Genomic DNA, 26,940 nt, shown 5'->3' with positions numbered 1-26,940 from the left:
TTGTTGATGAGGCCAAAGCCTACCCATTTGTTTACGCTAACTGGATGAAAAAAAACATATTACACATCAAATGACAAATTTGGGGGCACATACATGATGGTTGTGGGTTTTAAGTATAAATGTCAAACTTCAACCCGAAATATACAAAAGAAACGATTCACCTTATCACTTGCTTGGTTTTGTCCACCATTTTGTTGTAAAGTGTTTTTCTGGAAATGGTTACTCGACTTGTATCAGTTTTTGATGGATACAGTCGAAATTATTCCACTGCATTATGATGAGTTTCGGATTGCGGCTGTGCATGTATTCTGCTATCGGCTGCTGTCAAAACTGATAGTACCTCATTTTGTTCATATATACTGGCCAAACAAAGTTCCTGTGCACATGAAAATTTGAAATATTAAAAAAATTAAAAGCTGGGTACTTTTTTGGATTAGAACCTGAAAGAAGTTCAGAGTCAGCCAACAGATTGACTTCAACCCAAGTTTACCATGCAACGCACGTGCAGAGCATGGTGGTCGTCAGTATTTAAGCACATTGTGTGTCTCATGAATCACACACCACTGGTACATGTAAGGTGACGTTATGAAGTTGTTGCCCAACTCTGGGACATCCGGAAAAACACTTTAAACTGCGGAAAAACTCATACAGATATGCCGCGATTGATGTCAAACCAGAGACACCAGGCTTTAGGGATGCGTGCGGCCGGCTTAAGTCAACATGAAGTAGCCAGACATTTTCAATGCCAATAGGAACACCATCATTGCATTAGTCCAACGTCAAAGACAGCATAATGATGTCAGAGACCGCCTTCGATCCGGACAGCCACATGTTACGACGTCAAACAGCAGCAGAAACCGCACATTGTTTAACCACCGTCGCATCAGTGACCAGACCGTCAGAAACCATCTTCGAGAACATGGGGTATGCGCATGACGTCCAGCAATCCAACCAATTCTCTCTCAACGTCACCTTGCGGCTCAACTGTTGTGGTGTCGCCAACACATTCACCACCCTCTTTGATGATGGAGATCTGTAATTTTTAGTGACGAAAGCCGATTCAATCTGTCAAGATCTGATGGATGCCAACTCGTGTATGGACGTAGGGGTGAAGGCTACACTGACATCAGTGTGACACAGAGGAAACGTTCTGGGGAGCGGGTCAGTAATGGTACGGGGATGTTTGACTACTTATGCTCGTTTGCAACTTGTCATTGTTCAGGGGAATTTGAATGCAGTTGGGTATCAAGACCAGATTCTTCAGCCTGTTGTTCTCCCGTTTCTCCAACGTCAAGGGCCAAAGTTGTTGTTCCAACAGGATAATGCGCGTCCTCATACTGCGTGAATTATTGTTAATTTCATGCAACAGAACAATATCAACCTGCTTCCCTGGCCTGCTAACTCCCCAGATTTGGCCCCTATTGAACATGTTTGGGACGAGATGGACCATCGACTACGACATCAGCCTCACCATCCAGCCAACGTCCATGGACTCTCACATGCAATCGAACCGCATGTCAGTTGACCTTCAATGTCATTTTCCATTATCAATGGAGGACCATCAAACTTTAATTTTCGTGTTGTCAGATAAAATCACAACACATTTTGATGAAATGCATTTTTCAATAAACATTTCGTAAAAAATAACACAACTTTATATCTATGCACAGGAACTTTGTTTGGCCAGTATATATAACTGCATTTGATTGCAATACAGATATCAAGCTACATATGCACCCTCAAACAATGCATTTTCGTCACATAGATAGGAGGATCTGGTCTAGAGACGACTGCAGGAATAGAACGCTGTTGATGAATTTCTGTCTGTCCAAGGAGAATGAGATGTATTTTTCCATATTGTTAGGGAAACATGTTATTTTGCCGTCAACCTTTGCAGTGGCCTGCATGATCAAGTGAGAATGATAACTGGGAAGGTTGTGAAACACAACAGGGATTTGTATGGTCTAGGAATTGATTTTGAGCTTCAGGTGCCTCCGTGTTTACCGGTGACATGGCAGTGATCTCTCACAACATCTCCATTCTTGGGGACGTCACACACATGGAAATTCTCAGCTTTCTTGTGAGTTCAATGGTCGTACTTGGTCATGTGCATGGGGATAATTTTTGCACAATTTTTTCATGGTGCCCAATTTTTGTTCCCCGGGCATCTAATCCAAGGGGATATAGTCGACGCCTCGTCTGTCTGTCCGTGCGTAAACTTGGCAGATACAATGTTTTGGCATTTTTTTTTGCTTGTTTTCAATGGAAACAATTCTGACTTAGTCTCAAAATGGAGGGATAGGCTTTCTTTCCAGGGCACAACTCGAAAACCATTTGATATCTTACAACAGATCTTGGCAGATATATGAGACAGATCTTGAAGTGATGCCTTTTGCAGTTTACACATATATGGCATGTATATCTTTCATGAATTCTATGGAAACGACTCAAACTCAATGTAAGAAAACTGTCAGATGATTTGTCCTTTCAAATATGTGGGGGACGGGGGAATATGTCATTGTCTGATGACTCTTGTTTCATGATGTTTTTCTCTTCGTGTTGTGACAAAGTTTTCAACCATGTTGGGACCTTGGTACACCAGGGGAGTTTTCGTTTCCTGTCTGATGATGGAGTGACGATGTCAACATTTTTGATGAGTGCTTTGAAGTTGGCGTAGATGACATACGGCACAGACATTTGATGCTTGTGGTTGGCGAATTTCAAGACCCTGTCATCAGGCATGTCAATTATGACAGCTGTCTGTCCCATGCCTCGACAATCCTCCTGAAACGACTCAAGCAGGTCGGTTCGACTAAAGCCGTGCAGATACCGTTTGCAAAAATTTTGATTTCTTGTGTGTTTCAACTGGTCGTACAAAAGTCTGCTGAAACTTTTTATCCACATGTAGTGACATGGTGGGATGGGAGTGGGTTCATCTATGCCGTCCTAGTTAAACCTGTTGTCTTCAGGATAGCTCAAAAGTCGGACGGAAACAATGTGAATCTGATGGCTACCTTCATACAATCGTCGCCTTTGGCTTGGATGTTGACCATGGCATGCTTTTTCTTGTAGTACGGTGGCAAGTCTAAGTACGATCCTCCTTTGAATGCCACATAGTTCGCTATGTCCAGATAAACCGTGTCGATCATGTCCATGACTCATGGCCCATGTGCATGTAGCGTTCCAGGGATTTTCGTACTTCATGCAAAGAGGTGTCAGTAGACTCTTTGATGAACTCGGGTTGAGTCGCAACTTCTTGTTTGCCTCTGAAGTAAGAGTGGACATGATAGGTGGTTCTGTCTGCCTGCTGTTTGTCCAGCAACTTTTTTATGATGAGTTGAAGGATTGGCAAGGATTGCCGTCATCATGCCACTGCACACAGCAGATTGTGACTGTGACTGAAATAGACTGCCATCTGTCATATTAAACACACTCGTGTCGATAAAACTACAGGGGTCCACAATTGACAAGTTTGATTTTGAGATGGCTGCTTCTAAGAAGACGAAGGAGAGAAGAATGTTCAAACCCTCTAATTAAAGACTTAGTTAAGATATTGTGTTAGTGTGATATGTCTTAGATAACAACAGTATCTTCAAAATTGAAATAATGGAGAATTTGATTTGCTGAAATGAAAAATCAGTTGCATTAAACAACAGTACTTTTATCTTCCTGCCTTCTGTAGTACCTTTGATGATAAATTCCTAGAATATTTATCTTATGTCAACTGCTTTTCTGAAATTAGATGTCAACAATACACTGGAAGTTGTGTACAAACCAAAGAAGCCAAAGGAGAAGTTGAAGAGTGAGTCCAGTGATGCAGAAAAATACTACCTTACAGAATATGCAAGTAGCAAACTTAGAGATAAGGTAAATACCGAAAACACTCTTCGATTCTCAGCATAAATGTTTGACCATCTGTTAAATTTGTTGTTGTCAAAGGAGATGATATCAAAAGTAATTACTTTTGCATGACAGCCAAAATAGCTGACTTGAAACTGCTGGAATGATTGTTTTATCAGCATTTTTTTCTTTCTTTGTCAGTCGAATATCAGTCTCATCTCAAAAGCAACTCATTTGTTGTCTGACGTTAGACATTGTTTGAAATGTACACATTCTTGTTCAACATGGTATCTTGAAACACTGCTTGCATAACAGCATAAAAAACTATTGGTGAAGACTGAATAGATTATGAAAGCATTTCACTTGTTTTGTTACACTCATTCTGAATATCTGCTGAGTAATTGCTATGTTCACATGTATTTCTTGAACATCCTTGGAGTTCCACCATCACAGCATCATGGCAAATGCAAGTGCTTTTATTTCCTTGTTCCATCCAGTAATGGAGGTTAACTCTGTATTCCAGCAAAAGAAGCAGAAGAAGTCAACACGTCGTTGTGGTGAGTGTGCATCCTGCCACAGGAAGGAGGATTGTGGAAGATGTGATTTCTGTAAGGTGAGCTATGAAGCTTCTGTTTTGAAATACCCAAATGCAGTATGTTTACACGTGACAGTTGTGTTGTGAACCCTAGAGCAGGGGTAAAGTTTGAGTGTATTAACCCAACTTGATATCAGTTCTTAGATGTTAGTGTTAGTGCTAAGCTCAGAAAACCAAACAGAACTTTGCTGGACTTGTTTCTTTGGACAAGTGGCCTAATGCACAGACTGTCAGACTGTCCCCTTACTTTGTATGCACATGCACGCACGCACGCACGCATGCACGCACGCAAGCACACACACATTAATTATTTGGGTGTCCCGAATTATGAGACACATCATCAGAGTTGGTCTGTCGATTTCATGTGGCTGTACAAAATTTGGTTTTGTTGCAACTATTAGATTTTGTGTTAGTGAGCAATTCATCGGTCTCAAATGGAATCAAACGGACTGTAAGTGAATGATGACAAATAAGGTGTAGGTTTAAACCACAGATGAATTCTGCATAAGCCCTCATGTCTATGCCTCAAATTATGTCATGGAGACGCGCCGCTCTGATTGGTTGAAATTTCATTCGCAGTTGAGAATTGTGCACTGTTGTCAAAGAGGTTGACTTAAGGTAATTAAAGATCTAAATGAGTAGATTTAATCGTGAGGTTTCATTTATAACAATGCCGATGAGTGATTTATGTATTTGCACCCCCTGAAGTATATGTGATCTTTAAAATGTTTCCAAGAATACCTCTAGTCAAACGGAAGTGCTCATCATTAATCTGGTTAATTCTTCAAGTGAATATGTAGGGTCTGAGTATTCACGTTTGGTTTCTTTGAGTAAGTCAAATACAAGTGGTATAAATTCCTCTTGTCTCAATAATGATGTGTTCAACTCCAATAACTGCATCCTTTTTCCTTATTCTTTTGAGTAGATCGAGATAGAGTTACAGAAGAATGGTCACTTTTATAACTAGGTATAGTTAGATATATCACTGCGTAGGTTAAAGAGGTTTTGGGTTACTAAGAAGAAATCTGATTTAGCTTATTGGCAAGAATTCTTTTTCCACCTTGTATATTTTTGTGTTTTAGGATTTAGCTCTCTCCAGGCATCGTCACCCATATTTACAATCTTATCAAATAAAGATATATAAAAGGAAGGATTGACTGTCTGAGTTGTAATGGTTAATTTTATGCCATCCACAGTTATATTTAAATATCTAATTTCCAGTTTCGTCTGTAGGTACACTGTGGATTTTATATTGAAAGTTATTTATTATTAAGGAGAAATGACACATTTATACCCCATTCATTTCTCATTGTAGTCTCATACACTACAAACATATAACAGGGAATTTCATTTTCCTATAAAAATTCATGAATTCTTTACGTTTACCCTTTTCGGCTTATCCATGTTGTTGTCTGTGACTGGAAAATACATGTGACATAATTGGGAAAACCCAGCTTTTTCAGACTTCGATGCATATGGGTATTTTGACATTGTTACAATAATTTTATTTTCTTTGTACAGTATGCAGCATATTTCGACCATGTATTTTAATAGTGAACTATGGTGTTTGTCATTGCCCGTAAGTTGATACACATGAGTGTTAACTATTCATTTATTCGTTATTTTATTCATGTAGAACCTGATTTGTTCTTAGCGTGTTATCTTCCCCATCAGGGTGCCGTTGTACATAACAAACTTCGTACCACGATAATTATAAGTCTATGTAGAGGTATAGGAGTTACAATCACCTTACCCTTAAGGTTGGTACCAACACTTCTGACGACACAATAGGATCTACCTTGTACTCATCACCCTTCATACAGACTTGGATGGAATGATGTGTTAATGTTCATTTTCTTTCATTGTATCTCAGGATATGAAAAAATTTGGTGGCCCAAACAAAATCAGGCAAAAGTGTCGCTTGAGACAGTGTGCAAATTTTGTGAGTATGTTGGAAAGTTAAAATAATTTGTTTATACATATGCATGACTGTGATTGTGAAATCCTAAAAAAAGAAATGAAAATGCTGACACAAGCTGTGTAAACACAAGCTGACTTTCATGTCGTGATTTGTTTCCAAATTTAATATTTAGTTTTTAACTGTACATGTAATTTGATGATTTTGAAAGTGCTATGTCTGAATAAATTTATTATAAATGAGAAAATGTGCAGTAGAGTATTTGTGTGATATTTGTGCAGGGACTGTCATTGACAAGTAAGCAGTGGCAGAGGAAAAACTCATCCAACACCGAGATCAACGTCACAGAATCAGAATACATCCCTTTTGGAGAGTGAGTTGTCATTGGTTAGCTTGGTAATCAGTGGTCAGTCAGCAGCAACCAGAGTAAAATTGTTAAGTCAAATATTTACTAATGTATATGTTAGTTGATGTGACATCATTCTGGTTGCCAGTTTAACAGAGACAATTGGTGTACACAGGGACAGAGTGCGTTTTGTTATATGGTGTGTCCTGACAGTTGGTGTACATGGGGACAGAGGGTGAGTTGTTCTGTGTACATGGGGACAGAGTATGTGTTTTGTTATATGGTGTGTCCTGACAGTTGGTGTACATGGGGACAGAGGGTAAGTTGTTCTGTGTACATGGGGACAGAGTATGTGTTTTGTTATATGGTGTGTCCTGACAGTTGGTGTACATGGGGACAGAGGGTGAACTGTTCTGTTCTCAGGGGGACAGTGTGAGTTGTTCAGTGTACATGGGGACAGAGAGTGAGTTGTTCTGTGTACAATGGGACAGAGGATGAGTTGTTCTGTGTACATGGGGACAGAGGGTGGGTTGTTCTGTGTACATGGGGACAGAGGGTGGGTTGTTCTGTGTACATGGGGACAGAGGGTGGGTTGTTCTGTGTACATGGGGACAAAGGGTGAGTTGTTCTGTGTACATGGGGACAGAGGATGAGTTGTTCTGTGTACATGGGGACAGAGGGTGGGGTGTTCTGTGTACATAGGGACAGAGGGTGGGTTGTTCTGTGTACATGGGGACAGAGGGTGGGTTGTTCTGTGTACATGGGGACAGAGGATGAGTTGTTCTGTGTACATGGGGACAGAGGGTGAGTTGTTCTGTGTACATGGGGACAGCGTATGAGTTGTTCTGTGTACATGGGGACAGAGGATGAGTTGTTCTGTGTACATGGGGACAGAGGATGAGTTGTTCTGTGTACATGGGGACAGAGGGTGAGTTGTTCTGTGTACATGGGGACAGCGTATGAGTTGTTCTGTGTACATGGGGACAGAGGATGAGTTGTTCTGTGTACATGGGGACAGAGGGTGGGGTGTTCTGTGTACATGGGGACAGCGTATAAGGTTGTTCTGTGTACATGGGGACAGAGGATGAGTTGTTCTGTGTACATGGGGACAGCGTATGAGTTGTTCTGTGTACATAGGGACAGAGGGAGGGTTGTTCTGTGTACATGGGGACAGAGGGTGAGGTGTTCTGTGTACATGGGGACAGAGGGTGAGTTGTTCTGTGTACATGGGGACAGAGGGTGGGGTGTTCTGTGTACATAGGGACAGAGGGTGGGTTGTTCTGTGTACATGGGGACAGAGGGTGGGTTGTTCTGTGTACATGGGGACAGAGGGTGGGTTGTTCTGTGTACATGGGGACAGCGTATGAGTTGTTCTGTGTACATGGGGACAGAGGGTGAGTTGTTCTGTGTACATGGGGACAGCGTATGAGTTGTTCTGTGTACATGGGGACAGAGGATGAGTTGTTCTGTGTACATAGGATGAGTTGTTCTGTGTACATGGGGACAGAGGGTGAGGTGTTCTGTGTACATGGGGACAGAGGGTGGGTTGTTCTGTGTACATGGGGACAGAGGGTGAGTTGTTCTGTGTACATGGGGACAGAGGGTGAGTTGTTCTGTGTACATGGGGACAGAGGGTGAGTTGTTCTGTGTACATGGGGACAGAGGGTGAGGTGTTCTGTGGTGTGTTCTGTCAGTTGATGTACATGGAGACAGAGGGTGAGTTGTTCTGTGTACATGGGGACAAAGGGGTGGTGAGTTGTGGTGTGTTTTGACAGTTGGTGTACGTGGGGACAGAGACTGAGATGTTCTGTGGTGTGTTGTGACAGTGATTATGTTAGAATTAAGGGGAGCATTGTTTTGTTTTCAGGAGACAGGATGAAGACGACCTAGATGACAGCTGTGACTTTGAAGCTGAAAACAGAATCAGAGCACCAAAGGTAGGAAAAGACTATTCATAGCAAGCTCACCTCCCCTAAACAATTTATTTCAAATGCTACTTTAATGGAAAAAAGTATGAGTAGAATGGTAAAGATGCATTTAAGCTGTGTCAAATTTTAAGCATCTCGACATAATAAACAAGCCAGGTAGTGCTGTGTTGTCGTGAATATATTGTGACATTGATAGCGTAGGATCTGAGCATAGGTTTGAAATATTGTAGAAGCTAACATATTGCATAAATACTGGTTTGAAGGTTTTGCAGGAAGCTTCTGAAACCTTTGACAAAGATAAGGATGGTAAACAAATAACCTTGATTTGCTTACAGTTATTATTTCTTGACAGCTGTTATCTTGACGTAACTATCTTAGAGATGTGGTAGCCCCGTTTGTTTTAAATTGCTGAAATGTATATTTTTTCACGTTTGCCATACCATTATAATATTTCCAGTCAGTCCAACGGAGCCCTTTTATTCCTTGACTTGCAGCTGTTGTGTTACAAAGACTGAGATAGTAATGCTCCTTAAGTGCGAAATTTAGCATGATTGTTGAGTTAGAAGTTACCCTCATTTCTGGATAAGGAGCTAATTGCTCCCCAGTGCACTGTTGACTTACCATTCCATTGGATCAGATTTTTTTATTATTTGTTTAGTCTCAAACCAGAACAGATAGGCTCAATGCAAAGCATTTCCATCCACTTTGGATTTATACTAGTCCTGTCATGATTCACTCATGTTTTATTAATTTGGAAGTATTCTCTTATTTATCAAAATGATAGATGCAACATGGAATGTATACAAGCCATGCAGGTGTATTTCTTGTGTGATTTGGCCAGACCCTTTTTGGTTCTGTCATCAAGCTTAAGCAGCATATTTACTTTGTATTGCTTTTTCACTTTACAAAACATATTACTGTAAACCTAAGCAATTGCTTGATATATTTCTTATTTTAATTCCTTGATTTGTAAACATCATGTTGATGAATAAATATTGGTATTCATTGACCTATAATCATAAAACACATCATATATATGCCTTATAGTGTATTCAATACAACCTCATATTTGTATACAAAGAAGTAATGGCTAGAACAAGTAACTATACATTTTTAACCTGCTCTTTCAATTTCGTATCTCCTTTGGCAAGGAGCTCAATGTCATCCATGTAAAGGAGATGAGTAAGCGATTTGGGGGAGGAGGTCCTGGATTGTAACCCTCCTTTTTATTGAGCAGAAAGCTCAAAGGATTTCAAGACAGACCAAAAAATGCCCCTGAAATATTTCCTTTCTGATTGAAATAGATTTCGATGCCTGCACCTGCCCTTGTGAGTACATCTCAAATTGAGTTGACGAGCAACTGATTGTACACTTGAGTAAATCAAGTAGTCGCTCAGGGAGGTCAGTACGATGAAGAGACTTCAGAATCCATTTATTAGGGACAGAGTTTTTTTTTGTAGTCAATGCAGCACTTGGAAAGATTGTGGTGATATGTTTTAGCTTCTTCCAAAATGGATTTTCTGGACAAGAAGTTGATAACTGCACCCCAAACATCCCTTTCTTGCCTTTTTTACCTTCTGCTTTTGGTAAATTATGTCACTGGAAGAACAGTAAGATGACACGAGGTTGTCAAACACCCTATGGATATTTTGTATTGTGTATTCAGACATGTGATAGGTGGAACTTTTTAAGGATCAATCAAGTCTCCTTTCGTGTCTAGAAGTAGTATGCGACCTTTGCAGAACCACAGAGAAACATCACCTATGTCCACGAGAGAATCAGGCCCTGGAGCTGTATTATATTGGGACCTCACATTCCCTAAAATTCTTACAATTCTTTTTAACTTGACTTTGATTAAACTCATGCTTGAACTTTTCTGTACACTTGACAATACAGTGTTTGTATGTATTTGCTCTCTGCCAGTCAGCTTCATTCAGACCCCACTAATACTATTTCACAGCCAATGAAATAATTCGTTTTATGTTAGCTGGGACATGGTCATCACACATGGCAGAAAGTAGGTCGAGTAAGTAAGTCGAGTAATTAGAGTGTTTGGGGTGATGAAGAAAAGAAGCTAATGACAAAGTACACAGTCCAAGATCCATTTGAATGTAGAGAGAAAATAGGTGCTTGTTAGAAATAATTGAGGCATAATAAACACACCTTCTCCGTGCAATGAAGAAGTGCAAAATGGTGATATGGAACCTTTATTACTCCGGATAACCCTGCCAAGAGGCACTAAAAAGTTAAAGTGTCCCATTACTTATCCTTACAGGTACCCATTTATCCTGATGGATAAATAGAAACAATTGAATAAACTCACTAGCCAGCGACAGAATATTGGTCTGGTTCCCAAACCAAACGTGTTCCTCTCATGAATGGCTCTGCTGACTGCATTCTGGTATGAGTTACACATGCTGTCCATTATCTGATCCTCATCTGTTCTGACTCGGTCACCATGACCTGGTCCGATCACTGGATCGTTCATGCATTACCTGAACTAGCTGATTGATATTGAATTGTGGTCTAAAATAGCAGTAGCTTTGTGAGTAATAGTATTAATGCTATCACTGAAAATTACTGTGAAATTCAACCACAGAGTGAGTGCTCAAGCACTTCAAGGTAATGTTGGATGCAGTTCATTGTGATTGCACTCAACCACTGTGTATTCAATAAGAATTTGCTTTAGACTGCAATTGTCTGACTGAAGGAGGTTAGCAATCTGCTTACCTATTCTGGTACATGGTATTGGGTGGTCAGGCTTGCTGACGTGGGTAACACCATGAGTGTATCACGGTATCTCTGTTGTGTATGTTATTGATCACTGTATAGTCTGGTCCCGAGATCAGTTACAGGCTGCTGTCATAAAGCTGGAATATAGCTCAGTATGGCATAAAAACATTCCAACTGCCTACGACACGAGACTATGGCTTGTGTTGGTGTTATGTGGTTTGTATAGCTTATGACTCAGTGGATGTGACCTCGTCTGTCCGTCCGTCCATCCGTCCATAATTATTTCGTTTCCAGAGCAGAATTCAAAAACCGTTCAATATTTTTCTGCAAAACTTGGTAGATATATGTGGCAGACCCCCAAGTGGTGCCTTTTGCTATTTACAGGTTTTTGTGATTTATTATTTTCTCAGTTTCCATAGAAACGATTTGGACTTTGTCTCAAAAGTGAGAGGTGTGTTTCGTTTCTGGAGCAAATCTCAAACAATTTGTAATATCTGTCAGCAAAAGTTGTTAGATATATGTGGCAGATCCCAAAGTGGTGCCTTTTGCTTTTTACAGGTTGTTTTTGTTTATAATTTTCTGGGTTTCCATAGAAACGTTTCGAACTTAGTCTCAAAATGGAGGGATGGGCTACATTTCCAGAGAACAACTCAAAAACCTCTAAATATCTTTCTGCAAAACTTGGCAGATATGTAGGGGAGACCCTAAAGTGGTGCCTTTTGCTATTTACAAGTTTTTGTGATTTATTATTTTCACAGTTTCCATGGAAACGATTCTGACTTAATCTCAAAATTGAGGGATGAGCTTCGTTTCCGGAGCACAACTCGAAAACTATTCAATATCTTACAGCAGACCACAAAGTGGTGCCTTTTTCTATTTACAATATTTTGGCATTTTTATTATTTTTTCCTGGTTTCCATGGAAACAATTCTGACTTAGTCTCAAAATGGAGTGATAGGCTTCATTTCCAGAGCACAACTCGAAACCATTTGATATTTTTCCACAGATCTTGGCAGATATATGAGACAGATGTTGAAGTGGTGCCTTTTGCTGTTTACAGATATATGGCATTTATATTTTTCATGACTTCCATGGAAACGATTCAAACCTACTCTAAGAAAACATCAAGAAACTGTCAGATGATTCGTCCTTTCAAATATGTGGGGGCAGGGGGGATATGTCATCTTCTGATGACTCTTGTCATTTGCATTTTCATTTCTGTATGTGTCCGTGGAAACCAGAGGAATAAGGCAACCATAATCCAGAAGGAATGTCTACACCATAATTACTTACTACTTGCCTGTTGAAATTCTGCAGTGTAATATTTTCACTTCAATATTACACTAGTGTAATACCGCCTGACGTATGATGTCAAAATGGTTCAAAGTTGTGACGTCACAATGCTAATGTTGATGTCGCGATTTTACCAGACCTTGCTTGACTTGAAAGCTGAGTGTCCTCATACTATAGGCACTATAGGCAACCTCAGTTTCTGTCAATTTATGTTGGTGAGTAATAAACAGAATACTAAACTCACTTCCGTGAAATACCATTTTCATTAAAATTGTTAAAGATTTCATATCAAATGAGCAAAAGTTCATTTGATACCAAATCATTAACTCGTTTAATAAAAATGGTATTACACAGAAGGTCGTTTAGTATCCTCTATATATTTCCCGAAGGAAACAACAAAATAAAATAAAGTTTCTCTCTGCACGTTTGCAAATGATGCTGAAAAACTCTGAACCTTGTGCTTAACCCAGCTGTTTTTTATATGATAGCACTGTAATGATGCACCGATGGATTGCAGTTGTTAAGTTAGTGATAATAATTTCTTACACACCCGTGGGTGAGAAACCCATGTGAGATGACTGGTATCACAATGAGCAACATCTGAGATTGATGGTAAAGACAAAGGGTGTGTTGTCTCCATTGTGGATCCCCTTGGAACATACAAACTGTACAACATTAGAACTTATGCAGGAGAGATGCGACAGGTTTCACGGTATCGTCTTGCGAAAATGCCTGAAACGGTAACGTCAGTGCCAGTATCTGGGGAGATCGATTTACCTACTGACTTAATTGATGATCTGATGGAGGAATATTTTTTTCTCCGATGAACCTGGTGCTTGTAACAATAAGGATCGACCCCCAAACCCTGAACAACCATATGATCATTCGCAAATTGACAAATTCATTTATGACAATCGGAACAGAAACACACAACTAAAAACAAATGTACAACATGGATTCATGATTGCAAATGGTGACATGTGTTTTATCAAGTCCATTCAACCAACATCTGTATAGCTGTTGCCATTTTGTGTGACATTTTGTGTACATTTTTTATCCCCCCGGCATGTAATGCGGGGGGATATAGTTGATGCCTCATCTGTCCGTCCGTAATCATTTTGTTTCCGGAGCATAACTCAGAAACTGTTCAATATTTTTAGACCAAACTTGATAGATATAGTAATCTCAGCCGATGGTTGTGCCTTTTGCTACTTACAGATTTTTGGCATTTATATTTTGTTTGTTTTTCCATGGAACATTTTGGTGTTAGTCTTATGGTGGGGTGGGCGTCGTTTCCGGAGCAGAACTCAAAAACCGTTCCATATTTTTCTGCAAATCCTGGTAGATATATCAATCAGAACCTAAAGTGGTGCCTTTTGCTATGTACAGGTTTTTGTGATTTATTATTTTCCCGGTTTCCATGGAAATGTTTCAGACGTAATCTGAAAAGTGAGAGATGCACCACTGTAGGTTCTGATTGATATATCTACCAAGTTTTGCAGAAAAACATTGAATGGTTTTTGAGTTCTGCTCCGGAAACGAAGCCCATCCCTCTATTTTGAGACGAAGTCTGAAACATTTCCATGGAAACCAAGAAAATAATAAGGCACAAAAACCTGTAGAGAGCAAAAGGCACCACTATGGGGTCTGCCACACATATCACATCGGAACCTAATGTGGTGCCCTTTGCTACTAACAGGTTTTTGTGATTTATTTTTTTCTCGATTTCCATGGAAACGTTTCGGACTTACTCTCAAAAGTGAGAGGTGTGTTCCATTTCTGGAGCAGAACTCAAAAACTTCTTAATATCTGTCAGTGTTACTTGGTAGGTATGTGAGGCAGACCCCAAAGTGGTGCCTTTTGCTATTTACAGGATTTTATGATGTATTATTTTCTCTTTTTCTCTTATAACACGTTGCTGACTTCGTTTCCAGAGCACAACTCGAAAACCATTTCATATTTTTCAAAAGATCTTGGCAGATATACGAGACAAATCTTGAAATGGTGACTTTTTCTGATTACAGATATATGGCATTTATATTTTTCATGAATTCCATGGAAACAATTCTGACTTGGTCTAAAAACACAATAAGTAACTGTCAGATGATTTGTCCTTTCAAATATGTGGGGGCCGGGTTGATATGTCATCTTCTGATGACTTGTTATTTCCCTCAGAAAGGAAGATGGTAGCAATTATGAACCATCAACAGTTTGCGGGATGTGGTCCAGCTTTGACAGGTACCTTAAGTCAAAACACTACTGTTCATCACTCATCAATGATCGTGAATTCGAAAAGCTGAACACTGTCATCAAAACTAAATAAAAAAAATTCTAAGAAGTGAGGGAATGGGTAACCTACCTCACCATGCTGAATCGCTCAGTGAAATCAACAAGCTGTATGAAACAAAACAACTTGGTCTTCATGATCCCAAATCCATTTTGAACACTGTGTGGTGGAACAACACCACTCATTTTGGAATCCGTAGTGTCAAACCACACCTATGACATGAGATGGGGTTATGTTGCACTTAAAACTGACTCTGACGTTAGAGAATATCTTGAATTCACAGAGAGAGCAGTCGAAAACATGCCAAGGGGATAATCCTTTAGGTATCCGTAAAATTCAGCCCAAAGCATGGGCGACTTATGGTGAGCGTTCTCCAGTATCCATATACAAGCTGTACTCGAGCCTCCGTCCTGCAGGGTACTCCAGTCCAGATACTCCGTTCTACATTGTCACTAACACCAAGGAACCATCTTGCAAATTCCCATGGTTTAAACGACAACCCGTTGGTATTAATAATAAACTGAACTCAATAATGAAAAGAATGACCAAAAATGCTGGTTTAAAAAATCGACACTTCACCAACCATTCAGCTAGAAAATTCCTTGTCCAAAAACTCTCCAATGAAAATATTACCCCAACTCGTATTATGCAGGTATCAGGTTACCACAACCTACAAAGTGTAAATAACTACAGTCAAATTTCAAGCTCACAACAGCAAAACATCAGTGACATCCTTAGTGGTAATGTCAAGTCCCGGGAAAGCAAGCAGTCTGTTTCAACGAAGAGTAGTTTCCCTTCAAATGTGAACACAACCTCTGCAATGTCACAGTCCAGCACAAAGGTTTCGTTGAATGACAAACTTTCCTCAATATTATCAGCTCCTGTGTATGGTGGGACATTCAACGTTAACTTTTACGGAAGTGCAAGTCCCCTTTTTGCGAAGAAATCAAAACTATCCCCCGATGTCAATTGTGTACAAATTAAATGAGCGTAACCTACCACATGTTGAAATGTAATTTCACTGGAGATAGAACCACTTACAGTTGCAAAGTCATGGTCTTTAAGTGTTGAATGAAAGTTGTTTGATTTTTTCTTGTTTGCATAATCAATGTTGCCTGAAAATGCACAAGTATGACTGATACTTATTTGTGGAAGGTTACAAATGTATGTGGAGTTAGTGGTCTGCCCAGTGACATCACTCTTTCATGACGTTGTTTTATGTATCAGTGTGCCAAAACAGTCAGAGAAAGGCTGAAGTATACATCGAGTTGATCCAAAGTAGTAAGATTTTAGGTAAGAAACAGGTTACTCTACTCGTGTCTGTCAGATACCATTTATCTTACAACGAGTTGTTTCAAAACATATCTAACTCACTTTCGCTTGTTAGATACGTTTTGAACCAACTCGTAAGATAAATGGTATCTGACAGATACTCGTTTAGTAATCTCTATTAGTCAATGGTATAATTAAAACTAATGATAGTTTGGAGCAAAATACAGAATGTTTGGGTGCAGACTTGCAGCTTCATTGAGTTTATGGTTTAGACCATAAACTGTTTACTTATCAGTTATTAACAGAGACTGAAACAATTTCAACTTGTCTGTGTTTCATGATAAACTATACATTCATTTGGGAAGTAGCTCCAAACGAGACAGTTCAAGGAGAAAATAACTATTGCAAGGGTTTTGCAATACTCTCTGACTATCTCAGAAGTTGTTTCACCAAGGAATAGCAATATTACAGTTAATGTCATATTTCCTGAGTAAGTACCTGGTATTTCCTAGGTAAGTACCTGAGTGAAAATTATCTTTGGCTGCATTCATGTATTTTCTTGTAGCTCAGACATTTTGTGCTTCTCTTAGGCCCGGGAGAGGCGATCAAGTTCATCGGATACTGGCTCCCCGCGCAAGAAAGTAAAGAAGGACAAGCGGAAGGAGAAGAAGAAAGATAAACACAAACATTCACCATCAAAAAAGGGAGTGGTAAGTGAAACATGTCAAAATAATGGTGACCTATCTTCAAAATAAATCTCCACATTTTTCAGTATGTTACCATACAATGTGATGTAATATCTCAGATGTTTTTGGAAGGTACATTGACAGACAGTGCCCCATGACATCATTCAAGGAACAAAGTTGCTGGGGTTCTTCAGGTCTGTGTAAGCTCTTCTCACTGATATTTATTGGTATTGAATAAACCCTGGAATGAAATTTTTGTGTTTGTTCAGTGAGAAGTCGGAGTGTAACACTATAAACCCCCTTTTCAGAATATTCTTGTTTATTTTGTTGTTTGCACATATTCATTTACCATCATTCTTCACACAAACACAGAGTTAGTACAATGAAGTGATTTTATGTTGTACACTTTATGTCCATCCATCTCATTTTTACTCCCTACATTTGTTTTGTAATGCTTAGTTTTATGCCTAAGCCTCCATTTATGCCTCAAGGTGATTCACATTATCCTGACAATGATGCTTCCAACAACTCATGCCTAGAGGATATCTGTTCTGTGTTTGTTCATGTCCTACCTCCCAGTAGCTTGTAGATTACAGAAGGGAATCAGCGTGCCCAATGGCATCAGGATCTAAACTTACAACACACCCTGCCTACCTCTTGACCCCTGTTCCACCCTTTCCGTACAATTCCATGTTGTCTAGGCCTTCACTAGAATTTTTTTGCTTGGATGTCAGATCTTGGGCTAAAACTGCAAACGTTCATGAATGAATTCTCGAACAGCAAATTCTTACTAAACTTGTGCTTGTGTTAATGCCATGTGACCAACAGCAGAGAATACCCTCATTCTGCTTTATTCTGATTGCTTTTTGTTACCTGTGAAGGTCACGGGGTAGAATAGGCCTTCAGCAACCCAAGCTTGCCATAAAAGGCGACTATGCTTGTCGTAAGAGGCGACTAACGGGATCACATGGTCAGGCTCGCTGACTTGGTTGACGCATGTCATTGGTTCCCAATTGCACAGATAGATGCTCATGTTGTTGATCACTGGATTGTCTGGTCCAGACTTGATTATTTACAGACCGCCGCCATATTGCTGTAATATTGCTGAGTGCGGCGTAAAGCTAAACTCACTCACTCACTCACTCATTGCTTTCTGTAATCTTATAGCAAAACAAACAAATTAGACAGCACTTGCATTACATCACATCCATTTTCTGACAGAAACTGAAAGAGAAATCTGTATCTTCCTTGAAACGCCGACACACAGATGTTGACGACTTTGTGGACACAGAAGAAGAAGAGGCAAGGCAGTGTTATGGGCCAGGATGTACAGAGGCAGCCAGATCCAACTCAAAATACTGCTCTGATGATTGTGGCCTGAAGCTTGCCAAAAGGTCAGCAGTGAATCTTAGCACAGAATACTTTAGACTTATAGCTTGTTGAGTTTCTTCTCAGATATCAAATGTTTTTCACAATTTAAGTTGTTCACTGGTCACAAAGGGACAGTGGTTGATGTATACTCGATGTTTATGTCAACCCATGGACCCCCAGGGACCAGTGAACAACATATTTATCTTACCAAACACCTCTGTTAATTTTGAATTATTTGAAGCATGGGAACAAATCTCAATGGCAAGATTTTGCTGACAAGAAAAACAGATTTAGATTATCTCCCTTTCATTGATTTGCATCCACAAAATGTCAATGCTATCTGTACAACAATACATCATTCCATACATGATTTCATGTTATTCAAGATGAAGATTTTCTACCATTAAGTACCAAATGAGTGTGGCATTTGCAGGGGGGTACGTAGATAATGTTACTCATTGTTACTCATTCAATGTTATACCTTGAAACTAGTAGAAGAATGCTCAGCCAATCAGAAGACGACATTTACGTGTTAGGCAAGATAAGGTTTTTTAACCATTATAACTTTTGTAAAGTAGGTGTTCAGCAGATTTGTGGCAGTTTAAAAATCTGATAAGATGCATACATAGTTTTGAGTCAATCTGAAAAAAAATTTTAAATGTTATTTACTGGAATTAGCACCTTCTAGGAGGGACCATCACCAGAACTGATATCAACTGACATGAGGAAAATGTTTTGATTTTGTGTTTTTAGTCGAATCTATGAAATTTTGCCAAGTCGCATCCAGCAGTGGCAGAGTAGTCCATGTGTGGCAGAAGAAAACAACAAAAAAGCTCTTGAAGAAATCCGAAGACAACAGTTAGATGCCAGGCAGAAACTGGGTGATCTTGACATGAAGCATCAAGAGTTGGATGTGATCATTGAACGAGCCAAACATTCAACCTTAGACCCGGAACAAACAGTAGGTCATCTCATCATATAAATCATGTAAACATATCACACTATCCCTCACCACTCTGAGCAAGTCGCTACACTCCACCTCCAGGAATGTCATGGAGGACAGTATGCGTGTATGACATGAACTCCCTGTCTCAAAACCTGTTGTCAACAGATAGTTGCAGTTTTAGTCCAGCCTGGTGAAGGGGTTTTCGCTGTCCTTAACAAAACTGCTGCCTCTAATGTCATTCATGGTTACCTGCTAATCTTTTAAGCCATCATTTAAACACTCGTCCAGAATACACAATGCTCTTTAGAATGTGGAATTTTGAATTTCACTTTCTCTGTAAAGTATAGATTCTAGAACACGTTCAAACAGTTTGGCGGATAATTACCAGCACACATAAAGCACACTACCATTAGATACTCATATTTACACATCAGATTCTCGAATGCCACTCAAGCTATTGACAATATGACTGTGCACTTTGACTTAATAGTCTATATTTTGTTGGCAGCATCTTAATATGATGTTACTCTTTCTATCCCCATACGTGTTATGTCAGCGATGTAAGTTGGACTATGGCACATTTAATGCAAGTCGGGGGATATAGTATAATTCTCTGCCTGTATGTCCATATGTACGAATTGGAATATCTTAGGAACCATTGATTAGTTTTTTTTCATATCTGGTACCTACAAGTGTTCATCACAGTAGAAGAAAGTTCCCAGTCAGGTTTAGTGACATTTATCCTTGTTAGTGAGATATCGCATGTAAAATTCAATGAATTTTCTTCATAATTGACACCAAGTTTCATTATGGGAATACACAGGGCCCAGTTGATCTGGTGTCCTTCACTTATTTTTCAAGGTCACAGTGATACTTTGAACATTTCAATATGTCAGTCTAAGTAACCTACACTGACTCTAACAAACCCTTTTAGGAGGTCACCTCAGGTAACCTTTGTGCAACATATGACCGTCCAATCAAACGTGAGATGGCCAAACGGGTATGACCAATCAGACAATGGCTACTGTTTAGGATTTGGTGGGACTTAAAAAATTCCCTAGTTACTGACACTGATCCTTTAACAAACGAAAGTCCCTATAAAACACAGATATCTGACCTGAAGTAGTTACGCTTAGGACTTTCTGATGACAAATTTATCATTAGCTAATATTTCCACTTGCTGGCCTTGAATTTTCATAAGAAACACTATTTTCAGCAACTGTTCACTCACTGTTGACTGTCTTGTAGTGTGCGTCTCCTGGAAGCATTCTTACAGAAAATAGCATTTGGAATCATTCAGCTACAAACCTTTGTGAGGTAAAAGTGAAAAATGGGCATGTGTGAATGTTCACTTATGTGATTTCATAAGCTGTGTTCTGATCCCCGATACAACCTCAACTAGGGTTTGTTAGAGTCAGAAGAAGAGTGTACTTAGACTGTCAGTATGTTGGCCTGCAAGCCAAGATAAGCATGTCAGCAAGATACCTCAAGAACCGTTCACTAAATTCTCTTACAGGTCACATGCAACATAAAACACAACTTTGCAGATTCCGATACCTTTCAGTATGCACTTACAGAAACAAATCATCAATTTGCCAATGGCAATTTTTTCAAGTTGGAAAAAAAAATGATGAAAAAAACCCCTGCAAAATCTGTGTTCAAACGATTCTCTAAATTTCCCCCAGCGCTGGGGGAAAAAGTGCTTTCAAGAGCTGTGCTGTGCTGCACCCATAACGCATGCACGGAGCTTGAAACAGGATGCATGCCTGGAGTGTGAGGTCGTGAACAGTAGTCTAATCTTGGTTGTGTAAACAAACAAGTAAATGATCTACTTGTTACATAAGAATGTTGATTGTGGTAAGCAGCCTTTGTCTCAGAGAAAGCTCAGTGTCTGGTTTATTGACACCTATATGTCTGCTGAAGACAATATGCAATACACAGCTTCAGTCATTGACCCCATGCAATTTGAACTTAACACATCAGGCTATACGCCATAAACACATGCACCCGTGCACCCGTGCACCCGTGCACCCGAGTCCTGTCTCCACATTATGTAATTAGGCAGGTGTGATACTTGTACACATGGCATGTTTTTATGTCTGTGGGTTGTAAAACAAACTACATTCATTTTTCTTGGATGACTGGATCTGATGGAAACTGGTGCAAACTCTTGTCAGTTTAAAGACCTGCTTTGTACTTGGACGAATGCCAGTTTCCAGCCACGCAGTAGTTCACCATCTGAGATGATTTTTGATTGGATCGATCGAAAATTCAGAGAACATGTATTTACAAAACCCAACATCTCTATGTACATTCTTTATGGATATCAACTTCTTCTAGTGTAAATGTTTTTGTTTGACAGCGGTATATGAATCCATACTGAAACGACGCATCAAGTACGATAAATGAAGTTGTTATCCATAAAGAATCTTACTTTCTTGTGACTTGCCATACTTCTAAAATGCTCATCAAACAGATCATCTTTCTGTACACACAATGAGCCCTCAGCATATGATCAAAGCCGTAGTTCACTTGAGCACACACCCAACCGCTCAGACTGGGTTCGGTCTCCCGAGGGCTTTGTTTCAAGAGAAGTAAGCCCAAGTACAAAATATTTCGCTTTTGAATCAAAATTGTACGCTTATAATTTTGTTTCTCTGTGTTTTGACAAGCAGCAATGTATATTTTATGTCATGAATAAGTGATAATTGTGTTTAAATTTTGTTTGACTTTTTGGTTGCATGAGAAAGAGAAAGTAAACGGCCTATTTGACTTTAGTGGCCTTCAACAACATTTCAACATGTTAAACTGCATGTTGAGCTTGTCAGTAAGGTACCATAAAAATGGTTCACTGGATTTTTTCATACTTCAAGACTTCTCTTAATTTTCTCCCCTGCCGCAATGCAGAACGGGAGACCATGTATTCAGCAGCATCTGTCCATCCGTTCGTACATACATACGTCCCATTTCTTGTTAACACAATATCTCATGAACTGTTGTTCCCAATGTCTTCAAATTTGCTGACTGCCTACATTGGGGGATTACGCAGACAGCAGTCGATTTGGGTGACTTTGACCTTATTCTAAAAGTCACCACGACTCTTTGACCACTCTTCAAACTCTTGTTAATGTGTTACCCGATGAACTGTTGTACCCAATGTCTTCATATTTCAAATGTGGAATGGGGGACTATGTATTCAGCAGCATCTGTTTGTGCATCAGTACATTTGTCCCGTTTCTTGTTAATGCAATATCTGATGAACTGTTTTTCCCAATGTCCTCAAATTTGCTGACATCCTGCATGAGGGGATTACACAGACACCAGTTGAATTTGTTGACCTTGACCTCATTTTCAAGGTCACACCAACTCTGACGGTTTTTATCCCCCCGGCATGTAATGCAGGGAATATAGTCGACGCCTCGTCTGTCCCCCGTTCATCCATCCGTCCGTCTGTAATCATTTTGTTTCTGCAGCATAACTCAGAAACCATTCAATATTTTTAGACCAAACTTGATAGATATAGTAATCTCAGCCTATGGTTGTGCCTTCTGCTATTTACAGATTTTTGGCATTTATAAAACCGTTCCATATTTTTCTGCAAAACTTGGTAGATATATCAATCAGAACCTAAAGTGGTGCCTTTTGCTATGTACAGGTTTTTGTGATTTATTATTTTCTCGGTTTCCATGGAAGCGTTTTGCACATAGTCTTAAAAGTGAGAGGTGTGTTTCGTTTCCGAAGAAGAACTCAAAAACCATTCAATATTTTTCTGCAAAACTTGGTAGATATATCAGTCAGAACCTAAAGTGGTGCCTTTTGCTATGTACAGGTTCTTGTGATTTATTATTTTCTCAGTTTCCATGGAAGCGTTTTGGACGTAGTCTCAAAATGGAGGGATGGGCTTCGTTTCCGGAGCAGAACTCAAAAACTCTTCAATATTTTTCTGCAGAACTTTGTAGATATATCAATCGGAACTTAAAGTGGTGCCTTTTGCTGTGTACAGGTTTTTGTGATTTATTATTTTCTCGGTTTCCATGGAAGCGTTTTGCACATAGTCTTAAAAGTGAGAGGTGTGTTTCGTTTCCGAAGAAGAACTCAAAAACCATTCAATATTTTTCTGCAAAACTTGGTAGATATATCAGTCAGAACCTAAAGTGGTGCCTTTTGCTATGTACAGGTTCTTGTGATTTATTATTTTCTCAGTTTCCATGGAAGCGTTTTGGACGTAGTCTCAAAATGGAGGGATGGGCTTCGTTTCCGGAGCAGAACTCAAAAACTCTTCAATATTTTTCTGCAGAACTTTGTAGATATATCAATCGGAACTTAAAGTGGTGCCTTTTGCTGTGTACAGGTTTTTGTGATTTATTATTTTCTCGGTTTCCATGGAAGCGTTTTGCACATAGTCTTAAAAGTGAGAGGTGTGTTTCGTTTCCGAAGAAGAACTCAAAAACCATTCAATATTTTTCTGCAAAACTTGGTAGATATATCAGTCAGAACCTAAAGTGGTGCCTTTTGCTATGTACAGGTTCTTGTGATTTATTATTTTCTCAGTTTCCATGGAAGCGTTTTGGACGTAGTCTCAAAATGGAGGGATGGGCTTCGTTTCCGGAGCAGAACTCAAAAACTGTTCAATATTTTTCTGCAGAACTTTGTAGATATATCAATCGGAACTTAAAGTGGTGCCTTTTGCTGTGTACAGGATCTTGTGATTTATTATTTTCTCAGTTTCCATGGAAGTGTTTTGGACGTAGTCTCAAAATGGAGGGATGGGCTTCATTTCCGAAGCAGAACTCAAAAACCGTTCAATATTTTTCTGCAAAACGTCGTAGATATATCAGTCAAAACCTAAAGTGGTGCCTTTTGCTATTTACAGGATCTTGTGATTTATTATTTTCTCGGTTTCCATGGAAGTGTTTTGGACATAGTCTCAAAATGGAGGGATGGGCTTCATTTCCGGGGCAGAACTCAAAAACTGTTCAATAATTTTACTGCAAAACGTCGTAGATATATCAGTCAGAACCTAAAGTGGTGCCTTTTGCTGTGTACAGGATCTTGTGATTTATTATTTTCTCAGTTTCCATGGAAGCGTTTTGGACAGAGTCTGAAAAGTGAGAGGTGTGTTTCGTTTTTGGAGCAGAACTCAAAAACTTCTTAATATCTGTCCGTAAAACTTGGCAGATATGTGTTGCAGACCCCAAAGTGGTGCCTTTTGGTATTTTCAGTTTTTTTGTGATTTATTATTTTCTCAGTTTCCATAGAAATGTTTCAGACTTAGTCTCAAAAAGAATGGATAGGATTAGTTTCCAGAGCAGAACTCGAAAACAATTTGATATCTTTCGACAGATCTTGGCAGATATATGAGACAGATGTTGAAGAAACGATTCAAACTTAGTCTAAGAAAACATGACGTAACTGTCAGATGATTAGTCCTTTCAAGCAGTAGTCATCTTCTGATGGCTCTTGTTCAGTTTGATTTGATAATTTGTGGCAGGGGATTATGTCACCTTAGTGACAATGCTTGTCTACTCAAAAATGATTTACAAGTGATATATTATCCACGTTTTCTTCTTATGTTGACATAGAGAAAACTGTTTGAATGTTTGTACGCAGAAAGATAACCTCACTGATGTTGATGACCTTTGAAGATCTGGGGTAGAATAAGTCTTCACCAACCCATGCTTGCCACTAAAGGTGACTATGCTTGTCATAAGAAGCGACCAACAGGATCAGGTGGTCAGGCTTGCTCACTTGGTTGACACATATCATTGGTTCCCAGTTGCACAGATCAATGCTGATGCTGACTGGATTATCTGGTACAGACGGTAACAGATAGCTGGAATAATACTGAGTGCGGCATAAAACTGAACTTACTCACTCCATTGTTGCCAGAGAAGGGTTCTCTCAGAAATATTTCAGCCATTGACAGACATTTAGTTATATTTGAAGATTTTGTGGAATAGGTATGCTAATTCAGTGTTCACGAAAAGCGTCTGACACTCTGAAAAATCTGGCAGATTTGCCAGTGGTCAGGTAGAAATCACCAACCCACCAGCCCCAGTGTCTGACTGAATGTTTCACAATGTCTTTGTGTGAAGTTGTTATATGTGGCATGTGACACTTGTTTGCCATTTAGAAATCTTATGTTTGTTATCATATAATGTTAATCATTTCAATGCCAGCTATAAGAAATGTTAAATCTGAAATGTTTGTTTAACTTTATTCTGTGGGTCCTGTGAATTTTCAGTGGGTCAGACAAGCATCTGAAACTTACAGGACCCAATATCCTGTTACTTTGAAACACCATCATGTACACTGCTAATAAGTCTTGGTACTCTGTTGTTTGAGGGTGCTGTACACATATGATAATGTCTGTCTTTGTACAGGGTACAGAAGCTGAGGATGACACAGAGTTCACCATATACTGTGTCACTTGTGGTGGAGAGATCAACCAGAGGGGTGCACTCAAACACATGGAAAGGTGCTTTGCTAAGGTAATAATTAATGACATAGCCAGCATAATCAGCAGCCTGTTTTGAATGATACAAGCAAGTTAATGTTCATGGTTAACGCCATGACTGAAACGCTAGTATGCCTTTGTTGCTCATCCTTTGTACACATTTCTTCAAATAAGTATTTGCACTAAAAGTTATCAACATATTTACAAATTACAAGGTGTTTGTTTCTGGTTGGGCCAACACAAAACAAGGCATAATGGTTCAAATTACAATTGTGGCTGGTTGATGGGTTCGCATGTTTCAATGACCTACACACATCAATAGTTAACTCAAGAAGTTACATTTTGTGTATATATAATCATGATGTGGTATGCATACTTTGATAAACTTAAAATAACATTTCAGCATGGATTATTCATCAACAGGACACATTTCACTATGTGTGGCAGACCCCAGTGTGGTGCCTTTTGCTATTTACAGGATTTTGTGATTTATTTTCTAGGTTTCCATGGAAACGTTTCAGACTTACTCTCAAAAGTGAGAGGTGTGTTTTGTTTCCGGGGCAGAACTCAAAAACCATTCAATATTATTCTGCAAAACTTGGTAGATATATCAGTCAGAACCTGAAGTGGTGCCTTTTGGTATTTACAGGTTTTTGTGATTTCAAATCTTCTTGGTTTCCATTGAAACAATTCTGACTTAGTCTCAAAATGGAGGGAGCAGAACTGGAAAACCATTTGATATCTTTCAACAGATCATGGCAGATAGATGAGACAGATGTTGAAGTGGTGCATTTTGCTGTTTACAGATATTTGGCATTTATATTTTTCATGACTGTCATGGAAACGATTCAGACTTAATCTAAGAAAACATCAAGTAACTGTAGGATGATTTGTCCTTTCAAATATTTAGGGGCCGGGGGGACATGTCAACTTGTGATGACTCTTTATGAAAAAGACTTCTGCCCAAACCCCAGCCACCAACACCCATTTTACCTGACTAGACACAATATGTATTTCTTCATTAACCACCATTAAAATTTAGGGTATATGGCTGGAGTCTTACCTGCAGTGCAGAATGGGTTAAAATTGAACAAATAGATATTTGTTGGTATAACTGTACGTCATAAATGTACCATGATAAGTAATTGTTACAATTTGGTATTGCAGTATAGGGGAAGGAGGTTGGGATGGAATGAATGTTTTACAAGTTTACCAGTCAGTTATCTCTGGCAATGTTCTTTAGTATTTATTTTTGTCTCAGTTGTAGT

At 39.3% G+C, this 26,940-nt stretch overlaps 1 protein-coding gene across 1 annotated transcript in view; it reads left to right on the top strand.

The window, feature by feature from the left end:
- LOC137295550 (CXXC-type zinc finger protein 1-like) overlaps nt 1-26,940 on the top strand; it is a 51,389-nt gene that overhangs the window by 17,608 nt on the left and 6,841 nt on the right. Inside the window, exons 4-12 of the mRNA XM_067826938.1 lie at nt 3,743-3,867; nt 4,364-4,453; nt 6,309-6,377; nt 6,635-6,726; nt 8,567-8,636; nt 16,803-16,922; nt 18,120-18,292; nt 19,023-19,230; nt 25,599-25,706. Coding sequence (XP_067683039.1) covers nt 3,743-3,867; nt 4,364-4,453; nt 6,309-6,377; nt 6,635-6,726; nt 8,567-8,636; nt 16,803-16,922; nt 18,120-18,292; nt 19,023-19,230; nt 25,599-25,706 — 1,055 coding nt within the window. The remainder of the gene's footprint in view (nt 1-3,742; nt 3,868-4,363; nt 4,454-6,308; nt 6,378-6,634; nt 6,727-8,566; nt 8,637-16,802; nt 16,923-18,119; nt 18,293-19,022; nt 19,231-25,598; nt 25,707-26,940) is intronic.

Source organism: Haliotis asinina, chromosome 9, assembly GCF_037392515.1.
Source record: "Haliotis asinina isolate JCU_RB_2024 chromosome 9, JCU_Hal_asi_v2, whole genome shotgun sequence".
NCBI classification, from domain to species: domain Eukaryota; kingdom Metazoa; phylum Mollusca; class Gastropoda; order Lepetellida; family Haliotidae; genus Haliotis; species Haliotis asinina.
Note: the sequence above shows the minus strand (reverse complement) of the source record. Positions and strands in the feature narration are given on the sequence as shown.